At 37.4% G+C, this 22306-nt stretch overlaps 1 protein-coding gene across 1 annotated transcript; it reads right to left on the bottom strand.

Annotated features, from left to right (window-relative positions):
• Positions 1 to 70: 70 nt before the first annotated feature.
• On the bottom strand, positions 71 to 18906 carry LOC129946192 (ubiquitin conjugation factor E4 A). The gene is made up of 7 exons (XM_056056286.1): positions 18244 to 18906; positions 5810 to 6607; positions 5406 to 5754; positions 1464 to 1856; positions 1002 to 1395; positions 788 to 950; positions 71 to 546 (listed from the first exon to the last, which is right to left on the bottom strand). Exons 1-7 carry the CDS (start codon positions 18782 to 18784, stop codon positions 185 to 187), a joined length of 3000 nt encoding a protein of 999 aa, XP_055912261.1. The 5' UTR covers positions 18785 to 18906; the 3' UTR covers positions 71 to 184.
• Between the last annotated feature and the right edge of the window lie 3400 nt (positions 18907 to 22306).

Raw genomic sequence — 22306 nt, forward strand, 5'->3', positions numbered from 1 at the left:
AAGCTTACCTGCATCTTTTAAAGCACTGTCAACATTCATTCCACGTATTAAAGTTTATAAAAAAATCATATGATATTTTAATGTTAACACATTTATATATATTTGGTTTAACTTATTTACACGGAATGAAGGACACATAATCGCACACATCTGAATCGCGATGTGTTGGTTAATTTATTTATTTCTAATCTTCGTCATCTTCTTTTTGCCTTTCACTATATTCTATTCGTTTTTGTTCAATCCATTTTTCAATTTCTGCTTTTAATTCTAAATTAGGCATAACTTGGTCCATTGTAAGTGGTGATCTATTAAAGGGATCTGTTTGATCACTTAGTATATGCCTGGCAATTGTAGATCGATCTACGGTAACCTTAGAACTAGGTAATATCACAGGATCCGTCATTATACTTGACATAATTGGATCCAAGTATTCATCGGGTACATTGGTAAGAGCCTCTTGATCTGCTTTGTATTTTTGTTCAATATTTTTAACCTTAATAGCAAATTCTTCCATTTCACCAATCAATTGCCCACCACATATACGGACTGAAATTCAAATAAATATATTTTGTATAAGATTTCAATAAAGAAAAACAAACATATCTAACTCGGTAAAGTTGACAATTTATCGAAATTTCAACAAATAACGATTATTTAGAGCTACAAGCTTAAAAACAAACAGGATATTATGAACAGATTTTATAACTACGAAAAAAGAAATTAAAATTTGTCAACTTGCACCATCGAGTTAAACAAATTTCTATTCTCCAAGTTAAAAATAACTTACTTAGCACTGTCTCAGCATATTCAAATAAACTACTGCTATAGGAACGCCCATCTTGTGATACTGCCAAGCAAAAACTATCACAATCACTTAAATTAATATATATCCGGCATATTTCCATTACTGTATGAGCTGGGTCAAATTTAAGTTCGTTTTTATCCTTTACCTATAGAAAGAAATAATTAAAAATAAATAGCTTCATGCTTTACGAGTATACCTTAAATTTTCCCTTGTTTGGCCCAACTAAATTCAATAGAAAGTAGTTCAGCATAGACGCTATTCGATCCACCATACTTTTGTGTGAAAATATAACTTTGATTTCAGTTGTTATCAATTTTAAAATATTTATTGTATCACGCCCAACTGTATTATATATCTTTGCCAACATTCTCAATAGCTCCAAGTTAGATACGTTTTGTTCCCTTTCATTAGCAGGTAGAGCTTCCCATTCCCCTTTTTCTTGAGCTGCTTGTTGTTGGCGTATTTGTTGCATATTCGATAGTGACTCATCCAATAGAAAAATTGCATCGTTGATCAAAAGATTAATAAAACGAAGAAATAGTGGTGGTTCGGTAGCTTCCATATTTTTCTCAGCTTCTATGGCAAGATCTCTAAAAGAACAAAAAACGGCATTTTGTTTAAAAAAAAGCAGATTAAATATCAGAATAAATTAATTTACTTAAAGCATTGTCTTTGCTCTTCTAGTGTCCACAAGAATTCCATGATTGCATACATTGGTCGACGATAGTTGAATTTCTGTTCGAATTGAACTGATTGTCCAGTCATTTCAATGCTTACAAAAACTTCTAATAAATTGGGAATTATTTGCAAACGATCTGGATGGCTAGTGAAGAGATCTGCTGCTGATCTATTTTCATTTTCTTTTGGCAAAAGACTCTCTAGACCTTCGGCAAGTTTTGCTCGCAAATGTGGATTCTTTACACGTTGTGCGCTTCCCATAAATGCAAGAACCATTTTAAAAAACGAATGTGGTCGCTCGGTGGAGGAGAAGAAGCGTCGATTGAAATTAAAATAAACAACTGTGTTTTCTAAAATGGTTTCAGGAATCGATCTGGAACATAAAAATAAAAATAAGTAAATCAAATGCGTTTATAAAACTCTTATAAAAGGTTTAAGGTCACTTTTATGATCTTTAAACTTAAAAAGAGAGCTAACCAAGCTAATAAATGTAATATTTCATTCTTTGTTTCAAATAAATGCTGAAAAGACTATTAAGATGAGGAACTGAACGTTAATATTACAGAATAATCATATCTTGAAAGTTGGGTACACAATAAGTATTTATAAGGATTGGTAATATTTTATCAGAATTCATTAACAGAAAATCATATACTTGAAAAGTCTTCAAAGCTTTAACATCTTTTAGAAGGTAAAAGTTTACTTTTTTACCTATGTATGTGTTCTCTTTCAACTCAAAGACAAAGCAACGGAGCTTATATTATAACAATTAACCCTACATCAAGACTTCTTCAGGTGACAGTTTTTGAATTTTGATTGCTTGGTGCCATTATTCTTCTCACACCATGGTCCCGCCATGTATATTAGAAAAGATGTTGCATAAAAACTTTACCGCAATATGGTCATTGTATCAACTTCCTTTTTAATTTCATGTGGTTAAAATTTTACGTGAATAAGCCGATCATTCACTATTATTTTCTTTATCAGAGCTCAAAACTGCACAGAGTTTTGACTTCTCAGGAATTTGTTGGTCTGTCTGACTCCATACAAAGAATTGTCTCCCTGTATCCTCACACTGAAATGGTTATTACGGGTGATTTCAATGTTCACAATTCTTCGTGGCTTCGCCATTCGCGCCAGACAACATCCGATAGAATGTGTGCTGAGATTTTTGCTGAGTTTAACCATCTTACGAAATTAATTCCCTCAGATATTATCTCGGTTGAGACTGACTACTGCAACTCCTACTTTGCACTTAGTAAGGGTTTTAAGGTTATTTTCCCATCGAGAGAAGATTGGGAGGATGACATTGTCGATAGGTTTCGACATAACCTTCTTTACTGACGGCTCAAAGATGGAGTGCGGAGTTGGTTCTGGGATCTTTTCTGAGTCCCTAAATGTAGCCAAATCCTTTAGGCTTCCTGACTTTGCTAGCGTTTTTCAGGCTGAACTGCTGGCAATAAGGGAGGCATGTAAGATACTTAAACAAAGCCCAAACCAAAACCGAAATGCGGCTATCTTTACAGACAGTCAGGCAGCTGTCAAAGCCATTAACTCGGCCACATCCTCATCTAAATTGGCCAAGCAATGTCGCGATGAGCTTGCTAGCCTGAATATTAACCTCCGTGTCACCCTGATCTGGGTTCCGGGCCATAGTGGTATCGTGGGAAATGAACGGGCTGACGAGCTAGCCAGGCAAGGATTGGCCCTTCATAGCTCACTTGCGGAAATGGTTAACATTCCTCTTGGTGCTATGAAGAGTAAAATCTTTTCTATCTACCAAACTGAATCAAACCGAAGGTGGAGCAATTTACCCAACTGCATTATATCTAGGAAGATACGGCCCACCTATAACAAAACCCGTACAAACGATCTTCTATGCAGGCCAAGGCAAGACATAGCCAGGATTGTTGCGGTTTGTACCGGACATTGGCCTATAGGAGTTCATGCAGAGAAGTTGGGTATCTCTTACTACACCTTTTGCCGTAGCTGTAGTGACCAAAGAGAAAGTGAAACCATAATCCATTTCCTCTGCAAATGTCCTGCTTTGGCAAACACCAGAATGAAATGCTTTGGAAAAGCATTCTTTCAAGAACTCGATGAGCTATCTGAGACAAAGATTAGAGGTCTAATCTTTTTTCTCAATGCGACAAAATGGCTCTAACATAATCGCTATGAAGCTTTTCTGTAAATCTATCCCTTTCAATCAAAGGTCAAACGAGTTTTTGGTATCAAAACGGCGCACTGCAGCGCTAATTGGATCTCAGGCTAGGTTGCCTTGAGCTCGCCATTTCTACCTACCTAACCATCTTACTCAGCTTGTCAATAAGCCTACTCGTATATCAGACGTTAACGGCAGAGCAGAAAATACACTAGACTTGTTTCTCACTTCTGGTCCTGATATATATTGACGCCTCTAGGCACATCGGATCACAGTGTCATATCTGCTAATTATTCGTGTCAAAGAAATCTATTTAAAGAAAGAGCTCCAAAGAGAACCCTTTGGCAGTCTCAATTATTTTGTCAGCATCTTTAACTGGTCGCTATGCTTCCTCGGTAACGACGTAGACTCCAGTGCAGATTCAACTGGGTCCGGTCCGAGTAGTTGGAAAACTGCATTTGTTCAGCCAATCCCAAACAAGGCGAATCTTCTTCTCCCATAAATTACCGACCGATAGCACTGACGTCCCTTCTTTCTAAGGTCATGGAAAAGATGATTAATTATCAGCTTAAGAAATATCTTGAGGAACGGAAGCTTCTTAATGATCAGCAATACGGCTTTCGAAGCAATAGGTCCACTGGTGATCTCATAGTTCATCTCACCGAACAGTGGAACAAATCTTTACATAGTTTTGGAGAAAGTAAGATTACTGCACTTGATATTTCAAAGTCATTTGATAAAGTCTGGCATCTTGCTCTTTTATTGAAATTGCATCCTTTTGGTATTGATCAATCTCTTCTTCATTGGATTAGAAATTTTCTTTCGAACCTTTCAATACAAGTTGTTTTAAACGGATTCAAGTCTGAACCCCATAAAATAAATGCTTGTGTGCCCCAGGGCTTTTTTTTGTCTCTGACCCTTTTCCTCATTTTTATAAATGATGTTCTGTCTGCTACTTCTAATCCAATACATTGTTTCGCTGAAGATAGCACTCTCAGCTTTTCATATTCGTTTCCAGATTCACACCCCTCTTCTTTATATGTGGAACTGCAACGGAAAAATATGATAAGTTCATTAAATTCCGACCTACACAGCATTGTACAACGGGGAATAAAAACCGTGTGGAATTTAATGCTTCGAAAAGCGAATGCTGTCTTGTATCATTAAAGGGAGATATACCCTATTTGCAACTATCCATGAGTGGCACTTGCATCAAAGACACTGAAAATCTCGACATCCTCGGAACGTGCATCAGCAACCACCTTTTGTGGAGCGATACGATACGTGATGTCGCCAAAAATGCCGCTAGATTTCTATGTTTTCTGAGAAGATGCAAGAAATTTTCCTCCCAATTTAACCTAATACCCGCGCTTTTAGGTATGCCCATCAGTTTACCCTTGAACCCTACGAATGTGAAATGCCTTGCCACGCTCTATCTTTCCCTGTTATTGGAAGGTTCAGGAATTTTAAATCAATGTACACCGACACCTTCTATCTCACACTCACACTGTATCTTTGGCATATTAATACAAATCCCTTTTAGTGGTCGTAAATTATGAAACAAAAAGTATTTTGAGTTTTTTTGTCTAAGGTACGAATTCTTCAACATTCGCAGAAGTTTTTCTTACTTTTTTGTAGTAAAATAAAAACATTATAAAGGATACTGTTATTAAAAAAAGTGCTAGGAAATTAGGAAGCTTATATGTGCAACTTATCTTTTTTAAATTAAGAATTCAATTTGTTTTAAAAAGTCATACTTACTTCAAGTAAGGTGGGACGTACGCAGCAAGTGGAAGCATTACTGAAACCTGATCCTTTGGAGCAAAACATTTAGTGGAAGCCAAAGCGTCAAACTGTTCCTTTGACTTTGCATTTACCTGCAATAACCAAATAGCTGTCGCTTCGCAGAATCCAAGCAAGTGTTTGTCGTTTTCCGGATTTTGTAAATAATTTTTCATGGATAAGAACTTTTGCGTTTGTGATGTTACCATTCGCATAATGGTATCAGCTGCTCCAGTGTTCAATTGATTCATAGCGTCTTGGTATGCTGCTAACATATTCTGGTTTTCTCGTGTTATTCGAATGGATTTCTCATATCCAACTCGGTAACCTAAAATAAGCAAAAATATTATTTACTCAAATGTTAATAGTTCATAAACACTTACTTAGTTCGATTGCTTTATGTGTCATAAAAAATAGCTCAGTTACGAAGTTGTACGTCTCTGCGGTTATTCTTTCTTCACCGTCTTCTACTGGTAAGAGGCACGTCTCATCCCATGCTTTCTTAAGCCTTACCTCTTTGGCAGAACACTTGCTCTCCGGTGTTGCACAATAAGTGGGATCAACTAAAAGCACCTTCAACGTTGGTTTACAGAGCGGAGCGCAGAGTCGAAGAAGCACCGAACATAAACCAAACATAAAGGCATCACTTGCACCCGAATTGGGCATTGGCGCCATATTGTGCATTGTCCATATCTGAGAGCGCTGTGCATTGGCATGCAAGCAATTTGCAATCCAATTTAATGTCTTGTTCTTAACTTGCGGCCCGAGTACTAGTAACATTTTAAAGATAGAAAATATATTGTTTTGATGGTTAGTCAGACAGCTGTTAAGATGATCGACATTTGTTGAATTTTCGGATAACGATCCGAAATAGTCATATGGACCGTTGTCGTTTTTAGGTAATATCGACATTGTCAACAACTGCCCAAAAAGAGTTTCCATATAAGCTCGTCCATTTGTGTTTGGATTTGGTGTGGAATAGTCTATGATTATTTCTCCTAACTGAGGAACTGTTTTATTTCGAACGAAATATGTCAACAGGGTGTAAACCCATTTAGGCAATGAAATTAAATTTGATTTTGTTAGAGTTTTTTGCACTTCATTGAACATTGGATAGAAGATGGCTTTAAGACTGCCCATTGAAGCCAGTTCGTCATCGGTATACATTTCTTTGGCAGTACCTGTGAAAAAAAATCAATGTTAAATGCAAACTGTGTGACACGGTTTCCTTAGCTTATGTAAATAATGTTACTTGATATTGATAATATTGTTATAATTAGAATCCTTATTAAAAAATAAATTCGGTGGCGTAACAGCTCGTAAGGAATTAGCTCCTAGTGACTCACAACTCTCAACCATTCCTTTGTGAGAGTAATTTCAGGGATGGAGAACCCGATCGAGTAATTGATCGAATTTAGTAAAATAGGATTGGGTTTGAAAGGAGGTGCATTGATTGAAAAAATGGTAAACCATTGAAAAACTACTAAGGAGATGTCGTCACTGTGAATGGCAAGAAATTAAGAGCTTAATACTTCACTGCAAAAGAAGGTTCTTCTCACTTATTTTAGAATTAGGCACGATTCCATGAAATGCATAATGTCTTCTCTTACTGAAATGTTGCACTTACTTACTTACTTAAGGTGGCGCTACAGTTCGGGGCGGACCTGGACCAACATGCGTTTCCAGGCAGCTCGGTCCCTAGCTAGCTGTCTCCAGTTTCGCACGCCAAGTTGGTTGAGGTCTTCACCCATCTGCGTGCGCCACCTGAGTCACGGTCTTCCTCTTCTGCGCCCGTCCCTCAGAATTGGATTTGAAGACCTTTCGGGCTGGAGCATAGATGTCCATACGCTCTACATGGCCTAGCCATCTAAGCCGTCGGACTTTAATTCTGTTAACTAGGTCAGTGTCGCTGTACAGCTCGTACAGTTCGTCGTTATATCCTCTCCTCCATTCTCCATCAATCACACGAAGAATTTTTCTATTATATTATCCTAAGGCGTTCTCACCTTTCATTGACATGGTCCAGGAATTAGCGCCATAAATGAGAACCGGGATTCAAAAAACAAATGGGGTGGCGCAACAGTCCGTTGTGAACCAGGGCCTAGTGACTTACAACTCTCAACCATTCCTGTGTGCGAGTACTGTTGTCAGGAATGGAAGGGACCTACAATTTTAGGCCGAATCCGAACGGCTAGTTTGAGAAAGCACTTTTTCATGACAAGAATTACTCTTGAAGGATTTGTCAATTCCTCGCAAGAGGCAGTACCCGCGAAAATTAATTTTTTTTTAAATTAAGGTGGCACAGGCAGGGATTGAACCCAAGACCCCTTGCATGACAGTCCAACGCACTAACCATCATGCCACGGGAACCGGGATTATGAGTGTCTTATAGATGGTGATTTAAGATGGTCGAGAAAGGAATTTACTACTCCACTGCCTTCTTAGTCCAAAGAAGCAGCGATTTGCAAGATTTATTCTTCGTTTGATTTAAGCGCTGGTGTCGTTTTCTGAGTTTGTAGCGGTGCCTAGGCAGACAAAGTTCTCGACTACTTCAAAGTTATAGCTGCCCATGGTGACGTTTTGTACGAGACGTCGTCGTTTAATGTCCTTTCTTGGTGACAGCATATACTTGGTCTTGACCTCATTCACCACTAAACCCATCTTTTTCGCTTCCGCCGCAATGCTCAAAAACACTCCACTCAGGCTTTGATCTTCCAATTATGTCAATATCATATGCATATCCAAGTAATTGGCTGGACCTTTGGAAGATTGTGCCTCTAGTGTTGACGGTTGAGTTTTGCACAATTCTTTTCAGAACGATATTGAAGAAGTCGCATGACAGTGCATCGCCTTGTCTAAAAACTTGACATCAAATGCATCGGTGAGATTTTTTCCGACCGAACAGAGCTATGACTTTTAGCAATTTTTGATTAGGTACGTTAAAAACTTTTTAAAGGTAGTCAATATGTGGCTTAAGCGTTTCTCAATAAAGAGCGGAGACAGTCCGTTTTTAAAGATGGTCATATAATTTGACGTGTTGAAAACATTATGTGTCGGTAGTTGAAAACATTTTTTGACATAAATCCTTAGTAATTTTTCAACAGTTTCATATTTTTCATATCCTCATTCTTCACGCGTCAGTTATATTTCCTTCATAAAGGTTTTCTAACACTTTTTTTTTGTTGATATTCCTTTGTTCTACAGCTTGCAAAACAAGGCTCTTCTATCGATGTTATCGAAAACTGTCTTGAACTCTATGAATAGGACATATAATTTCTATTTCTGCCGCAAGTGTTTCCGCAATGCGTTTTAAGACAAAAATGTTGTCGTTCGTTAGCTGCTTCGGAAACCAGCTTGGAATTCCTTATCATTTTTTTTCAATTTTAATCCAAACTGTTAGGCGATTCTTTACTTACTTACTTAAGGTGGCGCTACAGTCCTGTGTGAACTAGAGCCTCACTCAACAAACTTCTCCATCTAGCTAGGTCCCTAGGATTCAAAGACTTTCCGGCCCGGGGAATTGGCTTCCATGCGCTCTACATGACATAGCCATTTAAGTCGTTGGACCTTTACCCTTCTGGCTAAGTCTACGTCGCTGTACAGCCCGTCGTTCCATCTTCTCCTCTACTCCCCTCCAATGCATACGGGACCGTAGATCAAACGAAGAACTTTTCCTCGAAACGACCCAAGGTGCTTTCATCTGCTTTTGTCATAGTCCATGCTTCTGCACCGTATAGCAGGACGGGAATGATAAGGGTCTTATATAGCGACACTTTGGTCTTTCAAAAGAGGACTTTACCACTCAATTGCCTTCTTAGCCCAAAGAAACAGCAGTTAGCAAGAGTTATTCTGCATTTGATCTCAGCGCTGGTGTTATTTTCTGCGTTCTCAGGGGAGCCTAGGTAAATGAAGTCCTTGACTACCTCAAAGTTTCGTCTGTCGATGGTGACGTTTTTACTAAGACGTAGGTGTTGTAGGTTCTTTCTTGACGACAACATGTACTTTGTTTTGCCCTTATTAACCGTTAAACCCAATTTTGCCGCCTCTGCCTCAATACTCACAAAAGCACCATTGACATCACGCTGGGTTCTTCCGATTAGGTCAATGTCATCAGATGTGCTAGTAGTTGGACAGACTTCTGAAAGATAGTGCCTCTGGTGTTGACGTGTGAACTCTGCACTATTCTTTCAAGCACGATGTTGAAAAAAATCACATGACAGCGCATCACCTTGTCTAAAACCTTTTTTTGACATCGAAAGTTTCTGTTAAGTTGTTTCCAACCTTTATGGAGCAGCGTGAATTCTCCATGGTCATCCTTCACAAACGCACGAGTTTGGCAGGGATGTCAAAACTAGTCATGGCTCTATACAGATCGTCCCTGGAGATGCTGTCATATGCGGCCTTGAAATCGATGAAAAGATGGTGAGTGTCGATTTGGTATTCTTGGATTTTTCCAGGGTCTGCCGTAATGTGAATATTTGATCGAATGTGGGCTTTCCTGGTCTAAAACCACACTGATAAGGACCTATCAGGTTGTTGACGATGGGCTTTAGACATTGACATAATACGGCAGAAAAGATTTTATAGGCGATGTTAAGTAGAGGGATTCCTCTATAGTTGGTGCAGTTTAGAGGGTCTCCTTTTTCAGGATCGGACGAACAATACCTAGGTTTCATTCATCGGGCATGCTTTCTTCCGACCATATCTTACAGATAAGTTGGTGCATGCTCCTAACCAACTTATCTTTAGCTGCTTTAAAGAGCTCGGCATTCAAGCCATCCGCTCCAGTGGCTTTATTAGACTTCATCTTAGATATGGCAATCTTTACTTCGTCTAAGTCGGGAGGACGGGATTGTTGGCTTTCGTCGTCTATGTTGAATTGATCATCCTGCCTGACAGCGGAATTTGGTTCGTCGTCGCCGTTGTACAGTCTGCAGAAGTGGTCCTTCCATATCCTCAGCATTGACTGCGGTTCCACTATGATGTATCCACTTTAGTCTTTGCAGCCTTCTGTTCTAGGTTTATGTGCCTGTGAATTTCGTTTCACCTTTTCATAAAACTTTGGATTCCTTAGAATTCATAAAATTTAAGAAAGGATGTTCTACTGTAGTTATCTGGATCGGATATATTTCCTTCTTTAAGGATTGGGAACAATACCATTTCCTTAAATTCACCCGGCCCGATTTCATTATTCAAGATGCTATTATAAAGCTACCAAGCTCTTTAAAACAAAACACCCGATACGATTTGATTTAACATAGATATGTTGTATATAGCAAGTTAATTATTTGAACATAAATCTATATCATACAAATTTTTACTGTGAAAAAACCACCGTATTGAAAAATCAACATAAACAAAGCAATGTAGACATAAGTGTGATTCCCATCAGTTACGATGTTATATTTACATTTTGAAAAATCCCCGTGAATCAATATAAAATATCGAATACAAAAAAATTTCAGCTTTCATCATCTCCTTATCAGCTATAAAAACCAATTTGAATATAATTCGGCATTTAGTAAACATTCATCGTTCATTTCAATAAAACATTTCAAGTTTTAAAAATGTTTGTTTCTAAAATTTTTCTTGTATTTTGCTTTTTGATAGTCGCACTAATGCAAATTGTTTCTGGTTCAAATTTTGGAGGTAACAGAGGAAATGGATTGCGACCACAACGACCACAAACATTACCACCAAACCGGCCAATCAGACCAAACTTCAATCGGCCAAATCAATTCCATTAATACGTTAGGTTAAAATATAAATAAAATGTAAACTTTTTTATAATGTTCGTTAAATTATTTTGTCATCTGCTTACATTTGTATGTTTCAAATAAAAAGATTTTGGAATATAAAATTTGTTTTTGATTGGTTTGCAAACATCGTTTTAACATTTGAACACTTATTCAGCTGTAGCTGCTAGCTATCAAACCAAGCCATAATACCAAGAGCTTTCTTTTTTGTCGTAGCGAGCACCCCTGTCGTGACGGTCAGTGCTTTGAACTTTCATGCCTTAGGTCTTGGGTTTAATCTATGCCTATACCATCTTTACTATTTTCACGTATACTACGGTATAAATACTCCAAGTGTAAGTGTTCAAATGGTAGACATGTGCATTCAAGAGGATACAAGCGTATACAGGTTTTTCTCAAAACACGCCTCTGTCTATCAACTCCTACTCTCACATCAACGCGGTGAACATCGGGTGCCTAGTACCTCAACTGGAGATTGGGTTCTAACCCCAGTGGACAGTTGTTGGGGGCAGCAAACGAGAGAGGGGGGAGAAGTGTTTCCACTAAGGCACCTCTCCTTATCCAGACGGCAGCGGACGAATTCTAGAGATGGAATCAACGGTGGCGTCTACAGATTTATTAAGGTTGAACTACTTAGTGAACACCTTATAGGGCTTCTAAGACTTATTCGGAGCCCAGGCCTATAAGGAGCGGTTTATCCGGCTCCCCGTCCTTAAAGTTATACTAAGGATCTAGCCCTCCAGGTTGGGGGTTATGCCGTCGGGGTGACGTAACGGCCACGTAAAAAAATACATATGTTGCGAAGCACCAACAAGCCTCGAATACGGACGGATTTACTGTTGACAACCCACGCAAACAAAATAACGAACTTCGGATCTGTAAGTGAAATGTAAGGTCCCTTAACAGACCACGTGCAGCCGAACAACTGCTGCAAAGCAGATATTACCGCCATTCAAGAAGTGCGATGGGATGGACTGTGCAAACGCAAACTAAAAGACTGCGATGTATACTACGGCGACTGCTACCGAGAACAAAGACAGCGTCTATTTGGGTGTGGATTTGTTGTTGGAACTAGACTCAGGCAAAAAGTCTTGAGTTTCAACAGTGTGAGCGAGCGCATCACGACAATCTGCATCAAGGCTAAATTCGCCAACATAAGCCTAATATTTGCGCATGCCCCAACAGAGGAGAAAGATGGAGACACCAAAGACATATTCTTCGAGCTCTTAGACAAGATTTATGAGCAGTGCCTTGGCTATGACATTAAAATTGTCTTAGCAGATTTTAATGTCAAGCTAGGAAGAGAAGTTATCTTTTGTGGCATACTCGGGAGATACAGCCTGCACGACACAACCTCTGACAACGGATTCAGGCTGATAGATTTCGCTGCGGGGCGAGACGTTCTGGTAGCTATCAAGGTACGGCTACGGATATCAAGATCCAAAACAAAACAATGAAGTGAGAAGAGTGTGAGAAAATTCGACGTTAGACGGCTACAGTCACAAGAGATTGCCATTTCCTTTTCCTATCGAGTTTTTAATAACCACCTAAGGAGTCCTATGCTGCCTGCATTAAGCATTGAAAACCAGTGCCAACATTACCATGCAGTCATCAGAGATGCCGCCTCTGAAGTGCTAGGTTTAACACGGCCACAACAGCGAAACCCCTGGTTTGACGACGAATGCCGGAAAGCGCACGCATCAAAACAAGAGCCAGAAGGACCAGAGCTGCTCGCGAGCACTACCAGTAGAAGAGGAGAGAGAAACACCGACTTCTTAGATGGAAAAAAAAGAGAGTACGAGAAACACGCGACCGAGGAGATAGAGGGATGTCAAAACAGGAATGAGGTTCGTAAATTTTACCAAAAGGTAAAAAAAACCTCCCAAGGGTACCCGACTCGAACCGAAGCCTGTAAGGACAATCGGGGAACATCATAGTAATACATAAAAAAGGAGATCCTCTAAATTGCCCCAACTACAGAGGCATCAGTCTCCTTAACATTGCTTATAAGATCCTCTCTACCGTATTATGTGAACGTCTGAAGCCGTTCCTCAAAAACCTAGTAGGTCCTTATCAGTGTGGCTTCAGACGAGGAAAGTCCGCTATCGACCAAATTTGTACACTACGGCAGATCTTAGGGAAGAGCTCTACCGAGCAATGTCTAGTTTTGGCATCCTTGTCAAACTTATCTGTTTCTGCAGAATGACGATGGACAATGGACGCTGCTCTATCAAGGTCGGAAAAGATCTTACCGATGCATTTGATGTTAAAAAAGATTTTAGACAAGGCGATGAACCGTCATGCGACTTCTTCAACATCGTTCTGGTAAGAACTGTGTCCATCCAATTACTAGGATACGCAGATGATATTGACACAATTGGAAGATCAAAGCGTTATGTCAGTGCAGCGTTTTTGAGCATTGCGACGGAAGCGAAGAAGATGGGTTTAGTGGTCAATGAGGGCAAGACCAAATATATGCTGTCATCAAAAATAACATTGAACAACGACGTCTTGGACAAAACGTCACCATGGACAGCTATACCTTCGAGGTAGTTAAGGACTTTGTCTACCTAGGCACCGCTATTAACACAGACAACCACACCAGCGCTGAAATCAAACGAAGAATAATTCTTGCAAATCGCTGCTTCTTTGGACTTCTAAAGCATCTAAAATCACCATCTATAAGACGCTCATCATCCCGGTTCTCATTTATGGCGCTGATGCCTGTACCCTGTCAAAGAAAGATGAGAGCGTCTTAGGATGCTTCGAGAGAAAAATTCTTCGGGTGATTTTCGGTTCCGTACGCATAGATGGAGAAAGGAGGAGAAGATATAACGACGAACTGTACGGGCTGAACAGCGACACTGACCTAACGGCTTAGATGGCGAATGGATATCAACACTTCAGCCCGGAAGGGCTTAGAATCCAATCCCGAGGGACGGATCTAGAAGAGGAGGGGTGGGTGAAGTCCTCAACCATCTTGGCGTGCGAAACTGGAGACAGCTAGCTAGAGACTAAGCTGGCTGGAGACACATGTTGGTTGAGGCCCAGGTTCGCCCCGGACTATAGCGCTACCTTAAGTAAGTATGTCGTTCAGATTCTACTTAAGACTGGTTGAGAGTTGTAAGTCAGTAAGCCTTATATCTTAACGGACTGTTGCGTCGCCTAATTTATTTATTTGTCGTAGCGAAATATTTTAGCCATAATTTTTGCGAAAGTATTCAAAATAATATAAAATTAATATTGAAAAAAAAGTTAGCTGGGTGCAAAATTTGTGTTAGGATTTCTTAAAGTTCGAAAACAAAATAAAAAAAGGCTGGGATGTGGCTCACACTGATAACTTTCCACCCCGTCTGTCAATTTGTCAACAAAATTTGAAAACATATTACTAATTTCAATAGGGTCACTACTAAAATAAGTCCCTGGGTAGTGCATGCAGTTGGCAATCCCATTTGAGCTCTTTTTACTTTTTACCAAAAGCCTTGCTATTTTTCTTGAGATCAAATTCTGTGCGTTAAGTCCATATAAAGAAATGTATTAAATACATCGAATTACTTCTGAATACATAGGGCACCACATCTGTTAGATTGTCTTAAGGTCACTGTTCTGGAGAGTTCACCAAGAATAATATGGAAACTAATTGGACATCTGTATTTTTGAATTAAGAGTTGTTATTGGATCTTTATTATTTTTCTGATAAGAAAAGTTGGATTTAAGATGGTCCTGATGGTGTGAATTCTTATTGGAATGACTTATTAAATGCGAAATGATGGTGATGGTGTCTAGAAATACAATTTAATTCTACTAAAGTGAACAGAAAACATTGTGTTGAAGTTATTGGTCGTTAGGTTAGGTTAGGTTAAAGTGGCTGCGGATTTAGAATCCACACACTTAGGCCAAAAGAAAAAGCCCATTGTGATACCACATGAATCTAGAGAAGGAGATATTTGATATCCTTTTTAGCTAGTTCACTGGGATTATCAAAAGAGTAGTCTCCCAGATGAAGTTTGCGTCTAAGTGAAAGAGCAGGGCAGAGGAGGTGATACATTGTTTCCTCTTCTTCCTCGTCCATACAGCTCCTGCAGAAGTCATTAGAGGCTACACCAAGTCGTATTGCGTGTCTGCCTATAAGACAGTGTCCCGTTGTATTAGGGAGCTAATATGAAATCTGCTTTGAGATAACAAGTCCTTAGAGCGCTTTAGGTCCAGTAAAGGCCATATGAGTTTTATGGCTCCGCATGTTGGTAAATTTTGCCACCTAGAGTTTGCTATCGCAAAAGCTATTTTTTTTAGCAGAAGTTTACGTGTAGCTATCGGTATACCTACCGTCTGAATTTCAGGTGAAATAGGTATGACGGTTTCATTTTTAGCGAGTTCATCGGCTCTACAATTTCGTGTGATGTCTCTTTGGCCCGGCACCCAACATAGCCGAATGTTAAATTGCTGCGCCATCTCCATGAGAGACGATCGACAATCGAGTGTCGTTTGAGATTTAGTTGAGACACCATCAAAAGCAGCTTTCAAAAAAGATGCGGATATCAGAATAACGTGATATCACGTTTTCTCTTAGCCAGGAAAGTACCTCTTTGACCGCTAAAATTTTTGCTTGGAAGACCTTACAATGATTAGGGAGGCGGAATGAGATGCTTAGATTAAGCTTATCTGAGTACCCACCACTACCAACTCCCTCGTTTGTCTTGGATCCATCTATATTAAAATGGATGCTTTTGTCATCCAGGAGTTTTTTGTCTCCCCATTCATCTCTGGATGGAATGGATACCTGGAAGTTTTTTTTCCAAAAGTGTAGTCTATGTACTTTGGTATAGAACCAAAGAGGTTCAAAATGATGGAATGTCAAACATTATTATTGGTCCATTGAGATGAGGCGTTGAGTCTTATAGCTGTACTCGCTGCCACTTGTTTGCTGAATATGTCGAGGGGTGTCAGATGCAGGAGAGTGTCTGTCTTACTCTGCTGAGGATGTGGTTTCAATGCCCCGCTTATGAAGAGACATGCAGTGCGTTGGACTCTGCTGAGTTTGTGGTAGTATGTGACTTTCTCCAGTGCATTCCACCATACTGCAACCCTGTACATAAGTATTGGTCGGATGACCGATGTGTATAGCCAGTAGGTAATGCGAGGTTGAAACCCCCATTTGCTTCCTATGGCTTTCTTGCAAAGGCAAAGAGCTGCTGCAGCTTTTTTAACTCTTTCCTGAATATTAGATTTCCAACTTAATTTTTTGTCCAATATCACACCAAGATATTTGGCTTCATTGGTAAAAATTAGTGGTACACCTTTTATTGAAGGAGGTACAATTACTGGGATCTTGTATTTTCGTGTAAAAAGGACGAGGTCTGTTTTTTGAGGATTAATACTAAGTCCGCAGTAATCAGCCCATCTAATGAGCATATTGAGTGTGTTTTGGGGACGTCTCTCAGTGTATTAGGATGTTCTCCTAATCCTCATCGCCATACGCAACCACTCTGTAACCTTCCCTCTCAAGGGATATGAGTAGTTCGTTAACCACTATGTTCCACAGGAGAGGGAACAGAACACCACCTTGCGTAGTGCCTCTACTGACAGACCTTTTTGTGCAAAAATCTCCCAACTTAGAGTTGATGATCCTGCTTTTTAGCATTAGATTAATCAACTCACAGATTGAGTATTCGACGTTTAGGGTCGTCATAGTAGAAGTGATAGCGGATGTGTCAAAGTTGTTGAAAGCGCCCTCAATATCCAGGAAGGCCACCATAGCGTATTCCTTTTGCTCTAAGGAGTATTCGATGGTTCTTACCAGAGTGTGCAAGGCTGTTTCTACCGATTTCCCTGCATGCTGAAACATCGATAGTGTCTTATCAATGCTATTACGTTCATGGATATCAACCAATAGTTCGAGAATTTTGAGAATGACTGATGATAAGCTTATAGGTCTTAGGTCTTTAGGGTTGACATGCGAGGATTTGCTCACCTTGGGAATAAAAACTACTTTTACTTCTCTCCATTGCTGAGGTATATAGACCAGATCTAAACAACCTTTTATAGATCATCTCAACGATGGGCAAAGTTATGTCAATGGTAAGTTGTAGCTTAGCTGTTACGATTTGATCTGGACCTGGAGATTTATTAGGTTCGAAACTATTCAGAGCCCATGCCAATTTTTTTTTTGTAACAAAACCTTGAGGAAAAGTTAAGTTAATACCCGACCCAGGACGGTTTGTTGTATTAACGGATTTGGAGCTATATGGGAAGTGAGTGTCTAGTAGCAGGTTTAGCGTTTTTTCGCAAGAGTTAGTCAATGTAATATCCGAGGTTTTAAGACAACTAGGCATGGTTGGATTTGTCGAGAGAATCTTCCTTATGCTTGATGTCTCCGAGGATTCTTCTATTGAGGTACAGAAGGATCTCCATGAGGATCTTTTGGCTGTTCTCAATTCTTGTTTATACTTTTTGAGGGATTCCTTCTATGAGTTCCAGTTTTGGGGATGTCTAGTCTTTTTTGCACGATTGGTCGTAGTTTTGTTTCTTTTTTGGCAGACAACTATAAAAGAACTTGGATTGTCTAGCAGGATAGTTCAAGAATCCATACCGTTAAAGACACAATTTATTAGTTAGGTATAAATTCTATTGATTTAATAAATAAATATGAACCACACTGTACAATACTGCGAAGGTCGATTTAATGAGCTCATCATATTTAGCCCTTGCATCTCTATATTTAAAGAGACAAGTTGTGAGTTTGAGAATGAATACAAAAAACTAAGATCATTATAGTCAGAGCGGTGTAATTAAATGGATTACAAGTTGCGGTCGGGAAATCATTTACAAAAACGAGCAAAACAGCCAAGGAAAAACAAGAGCCCTAACACACACAAGACTTAAATCTATCCAACACAACTATAAAGGAAACATTTCATCCAACCTTAACAATTTTGGTATACTAAACAATTACAATACGCCAAGTCTTTGAGAATTATAGTAAACCGTTTACTAATGATCTTAATTTTAAAACATAGTGAACAAAAATACCGATTATTAGAGAAAAAAACATATTTTTTTACCTTCAAGAAAAGCTTGCTTATAATCCACATCATTGTCATCCTGCAGCAACTCCAGCCATTGTGAGTGCAAAGATTGTCCTTCGTAGAGTGACGGTTGATTCATTGATGTACTGGAATTCCTCAAAATTAACTTTTTAATTTGCTCAAATACATCCAACAAACTGGCATCTTCATTCATAGCCCTACGCTTTTCCAATTCAATAAACGCTCGACACAAATAAACAATGACTTGCGTTTCTGCCACATAACTCGTTTCATTCTCTGATAATGCAACGCCCTTCGGAACCAAATATTCACTGAGATTTGGCAAGAGTAGCCTCTCGAAGAGGGCTTGTTCCAAAAGATCCATGTCAAAGGTACTTCCATCAGCTTGGGAGGCGAATTCCTCCATGTAAACAAATTGCTTCGAATCGGAATGAATGTTTTTGTTGATTGTGAACAAGAAGACACTTTCGATAAGCTCATTTAATTTTTGATTTAAATCAATCACTTGCTGATTTTGTTGGATTAGACCTGAAAACGGGTTGTGATCGCTGTCCATGATGAAAATTATGCTATTGAGAGTTTTCTTTTATTGATGATTTAATTTGAATAAATGCTTTGTAACTTTATAATTTTTTTAATTTTCTTATGTAAAAATAAAATACACATTAGATGACATTAGCAGAATTGACAGTCACATCACATTGACAGTCAGGTTAGCCAACAGTGAGATAAGAGAAGAAAATGATTTGCTTGAAAACAAACACCTAGATTTAATACTTTGAGGCCCTAAGCTCACTGATGCAGTTTTTTTTTAAATTTATGATTTGGACAAAAATATAAAACACTCTATATCCAAATTATATAAACAAACTTATTTACGGCACCCATTACTTTATTAACTCATTTGAAAATGTTGAATTAAATTGAATAGAGTGGAATAGCTCGGTGACTATCCAAGGGCGGATACAGGCTTTTATCCAGGGAGGCTAGTCATTAAAGTAAAACAGAGGCTGGGATGCTACCCATACTGATAACTTCAAATCCTGTCCGTCGATTTGTCTTGCTTTAAAGCATAGAGGAAATATATTATAATAATAATATATACAATAATATATTTCCTCTATACCGAACATCATTTTTACCAAATGTTCGTAGTGTTTTTTGTAGATTTTATTTTTTCATAAGAAAACGGACTTTTGGATTCTTATCAAAAATTCACTGAATGTTAAAAACAATATTTTATGTGAGATAAAATAAGTTTCAAACCAATATTTTTAATTTTTGGAAAGACATTTGACCGATTTGAGTCGAAAATCAATTTTTACGATCTTTTAGAAATGCTTTTTCTATGTTTTTATTTTTTGTTAAAAAACTTTCAATTTGATTTTTCAAAATATTTTATTGAATGTTCAAGAACAATTAGATTCAAGTAGAAAATCTCAAATTTTTGATAAGATATTAAAGTCGAAAATCAATTTTTACCTACTTTTGTTAATTATTTTTTAGGTTTTTAATTTTTTGTAAAAAGCTACCAATTCGATTTTTCTCAAAAAAGTACTCAATTTTGACAACAATATTTTTTAAAAAATAAAATTAGTTTAAAGCCAATGTCTCAAAGTTTTGAAAAGATATTTGAATCGAAAATCAATTTTTACCAACTTTTATTAATTTTTTTGTAAGTTTTTATTTTTTGTAAGAAAACTGTCAATTCGATTTTTCTCAACATTTTTCAGAATGTTGAAAACAATATTTCTTATAAGATGAAATAAGTTTGAAGTCAATTTTTACCAACTTTAAGTAATGTTTTTTTAGATTTTTATTTCTTATAAAAAAAACTGTCAATTCGATTTTTCTCAACATTTTATCAGATGTCAAAAACATTATTCTTCGTTGCACAAAATTGCTTTGGAGATGAAATCATATTTTAGTAGTAAAATTTTGGATTTGACAAATTTTTGTTTTCAGTTTTTTTTTATTTAAAAAAAACACCTTTAAATGGATTTTTTGCAAAAAATAAACTTCTTTGATATCACGTTACAATATATCACATAAAATTTAATTCAAGTCTCTAGCGTTTTTGGTTCGTAAGATATTTAGGGTTAACCAAAATGGTCACCTTTTTTCAAACTGCTATGGTAAAAAAACCACCCACGCAATTTTCTTGAGAGCCCTTTCTGCATCTTTCTGCCTTATTATCTGTATATCTGTATTTTTTTTGTGTCACAATCTAATCCAGGTAAATTATTGTAAAAACGATTTGAATCGCTTGTTAGACTTAATTTTTGTTGATAAGGAGTTAAAAATCTCCGTTAGTAATTCAATTTCTCCTATTGCTCCGAATTCAATACATTATAAATCTTTATCTATTTGTTTTTAATATATTGAAAATTTTATAAAGCTTTATCTATTTGTTTTTAATATATTGAAAATTTTAAAAATAAATTTTCTAACAAATTTAAATTAATGTACCACAAGGCTAATATTCTGGGCATGGTGAGTTATATGTCTCAATTTTACTGGAATTCTCAGCTTAATTATTCTGATTTATCGGTTTAATACAAATTTTTTACTGACTCGTTGAAAAGTGCAATTAATACATTCGTGCCGAAATTGCCTATTAAATGTAATTCGAAACCTCCATGTTTCAATAAAAGGTTATGTAATCTTAGCAATAAAAAGAACAAAGCTTATAATCTATATCGAAATTCATTAGATAATTCTTTTCTTAAATTCAGCTATACCCAATTGGATAGAGAACTCAATTTTCTAAATAAGTTTCTTTATAACAATTATATATATTCAATAGAGAGAGAATTAAAGCAGAATAGTAAACGTTTCTGGTCTTTCATAAAGAATAAAAAAAGATGTAATGGGTTACCAAAAACAATGCAGTATATGGGTGACACATACACCGACATTGCATCTATTTGTAATGTTTTTTCAGCTTATTTTCAATCAAATTATACTTCTCCAAAGGGATATCCTTTACAAGCAATTAATTCCAAAACTCCATTAAGTATTGGATTTTTGAATATAGGTGCAAATGAAGTTGAAAATGCATTACGTAGCTTAAGCTGCGATAAAAGTGCTGGTCCAGATGAAATTCCTCCAGTTATTTAAAAAATGTGCATCTGCTCTTTCTGTACTTTCAATTATTATTTTTAATAAATTTCTTTCTAAAGGAGAATTTCTCTCTGAGTGGAAGAAATCCTTCATTAATCCAATACACAAATGAGGTTCTAAACAGGAAATATCAAACTATCGCCCGATCTGCAAACTCTCAGTGATACCTAAACTTTTTGAAAAGATTGTATACGATAAATTATCGTTTTGGTTCAAAGAAATAATATCGCCGTACCAACATGGGTTTGTGGGGGGAAGATCCACCTCCACCAATCTTGCTCTATTTTCAAATTATGTCCTCAATAAACTTGAAGAAGGTTTTCAAGTTGATGTCATCTACACAGATTTTTCCAAAGCGTTCGATAGAGTGAATCATTTGATACTAATATATAAACTAAAAAGCGCAGGTTTTCACTCTACTATGCTATCATGGCTTTCTTTCTACTTAACGAAAGGTTATTAAATTGTTTCCATAGGTTCAACATTCAATCTTCTCCTTTTTTTGTAACCTCTGGCGTACCGCAAGGTAGTCATCTTGGACCGTTATTGTTCTTGGTTTTTATTAATGAAATTCCTAACGTTTTTAAAAACTCACACCGCCTTCTTTTTGCGGACGATCTTAAATTCTTTAAAAGCATTAAATCCTCTTGCGACTGCCATCTACTCCAAGACGATCTTGATTGTTTAACTAATTGATGCACCATAATTGACTTGTTTTTGAATGTATCCAAATGTCAATGTTTTACTTTTTCGCGTATTGCCAATCCAATCAAATTCGACTACAAAATAAACAATAATATTCTAGAAAGATTTTTTGAAAAAAAAGATTTGGGAATAATATTTGATTGTAAATTAAACTTCATACATCATTTCAAAATCTAACACCATGATTGGTTTCATAAAACGTAATTTATCTGATTTTACTGATCCCTATACTCTAAAATGCCTGTACAAT

The sequence above is a fragment of the Eupeodes corollae genome, chromosome 2 (genome assembly GCF_945859685.1).
Source record: "Eupeodes corollae chromosome 2, idEupCoro1.1, whole genome shotgun sequence".
NCBI lineage: Eukaryota > Metazoa > Arthropoda > Insecta > Diptera > Syrphidae > Eupeodes > Eupeodes corollae.

Excerpts from the sequence above, each read along its gene's own strand:
- LOC129946192 (XM_056056286.1), bottom strand. The coding sequence starts at position 18,784 with ATGGACAGCGATCACAACCCGTTTTCAGGTCTAATCCAACAAAATCAG. Across the intron at positions 1,857-5,405 it reads TACGTCCCACCTTACTTGAA|ATCGATTCCTGAAACCATTT; the intron begins GTAAGTATGACT and ends TTTATGTTCCAG. Across the intron at positions 951-1,001 it reads CAAACAAGGGAAAATTTAAG|GTAAAGGATAAAAACGAACT; the intron begins GTATACTCGTAA and ends TTCTTTCTATAG.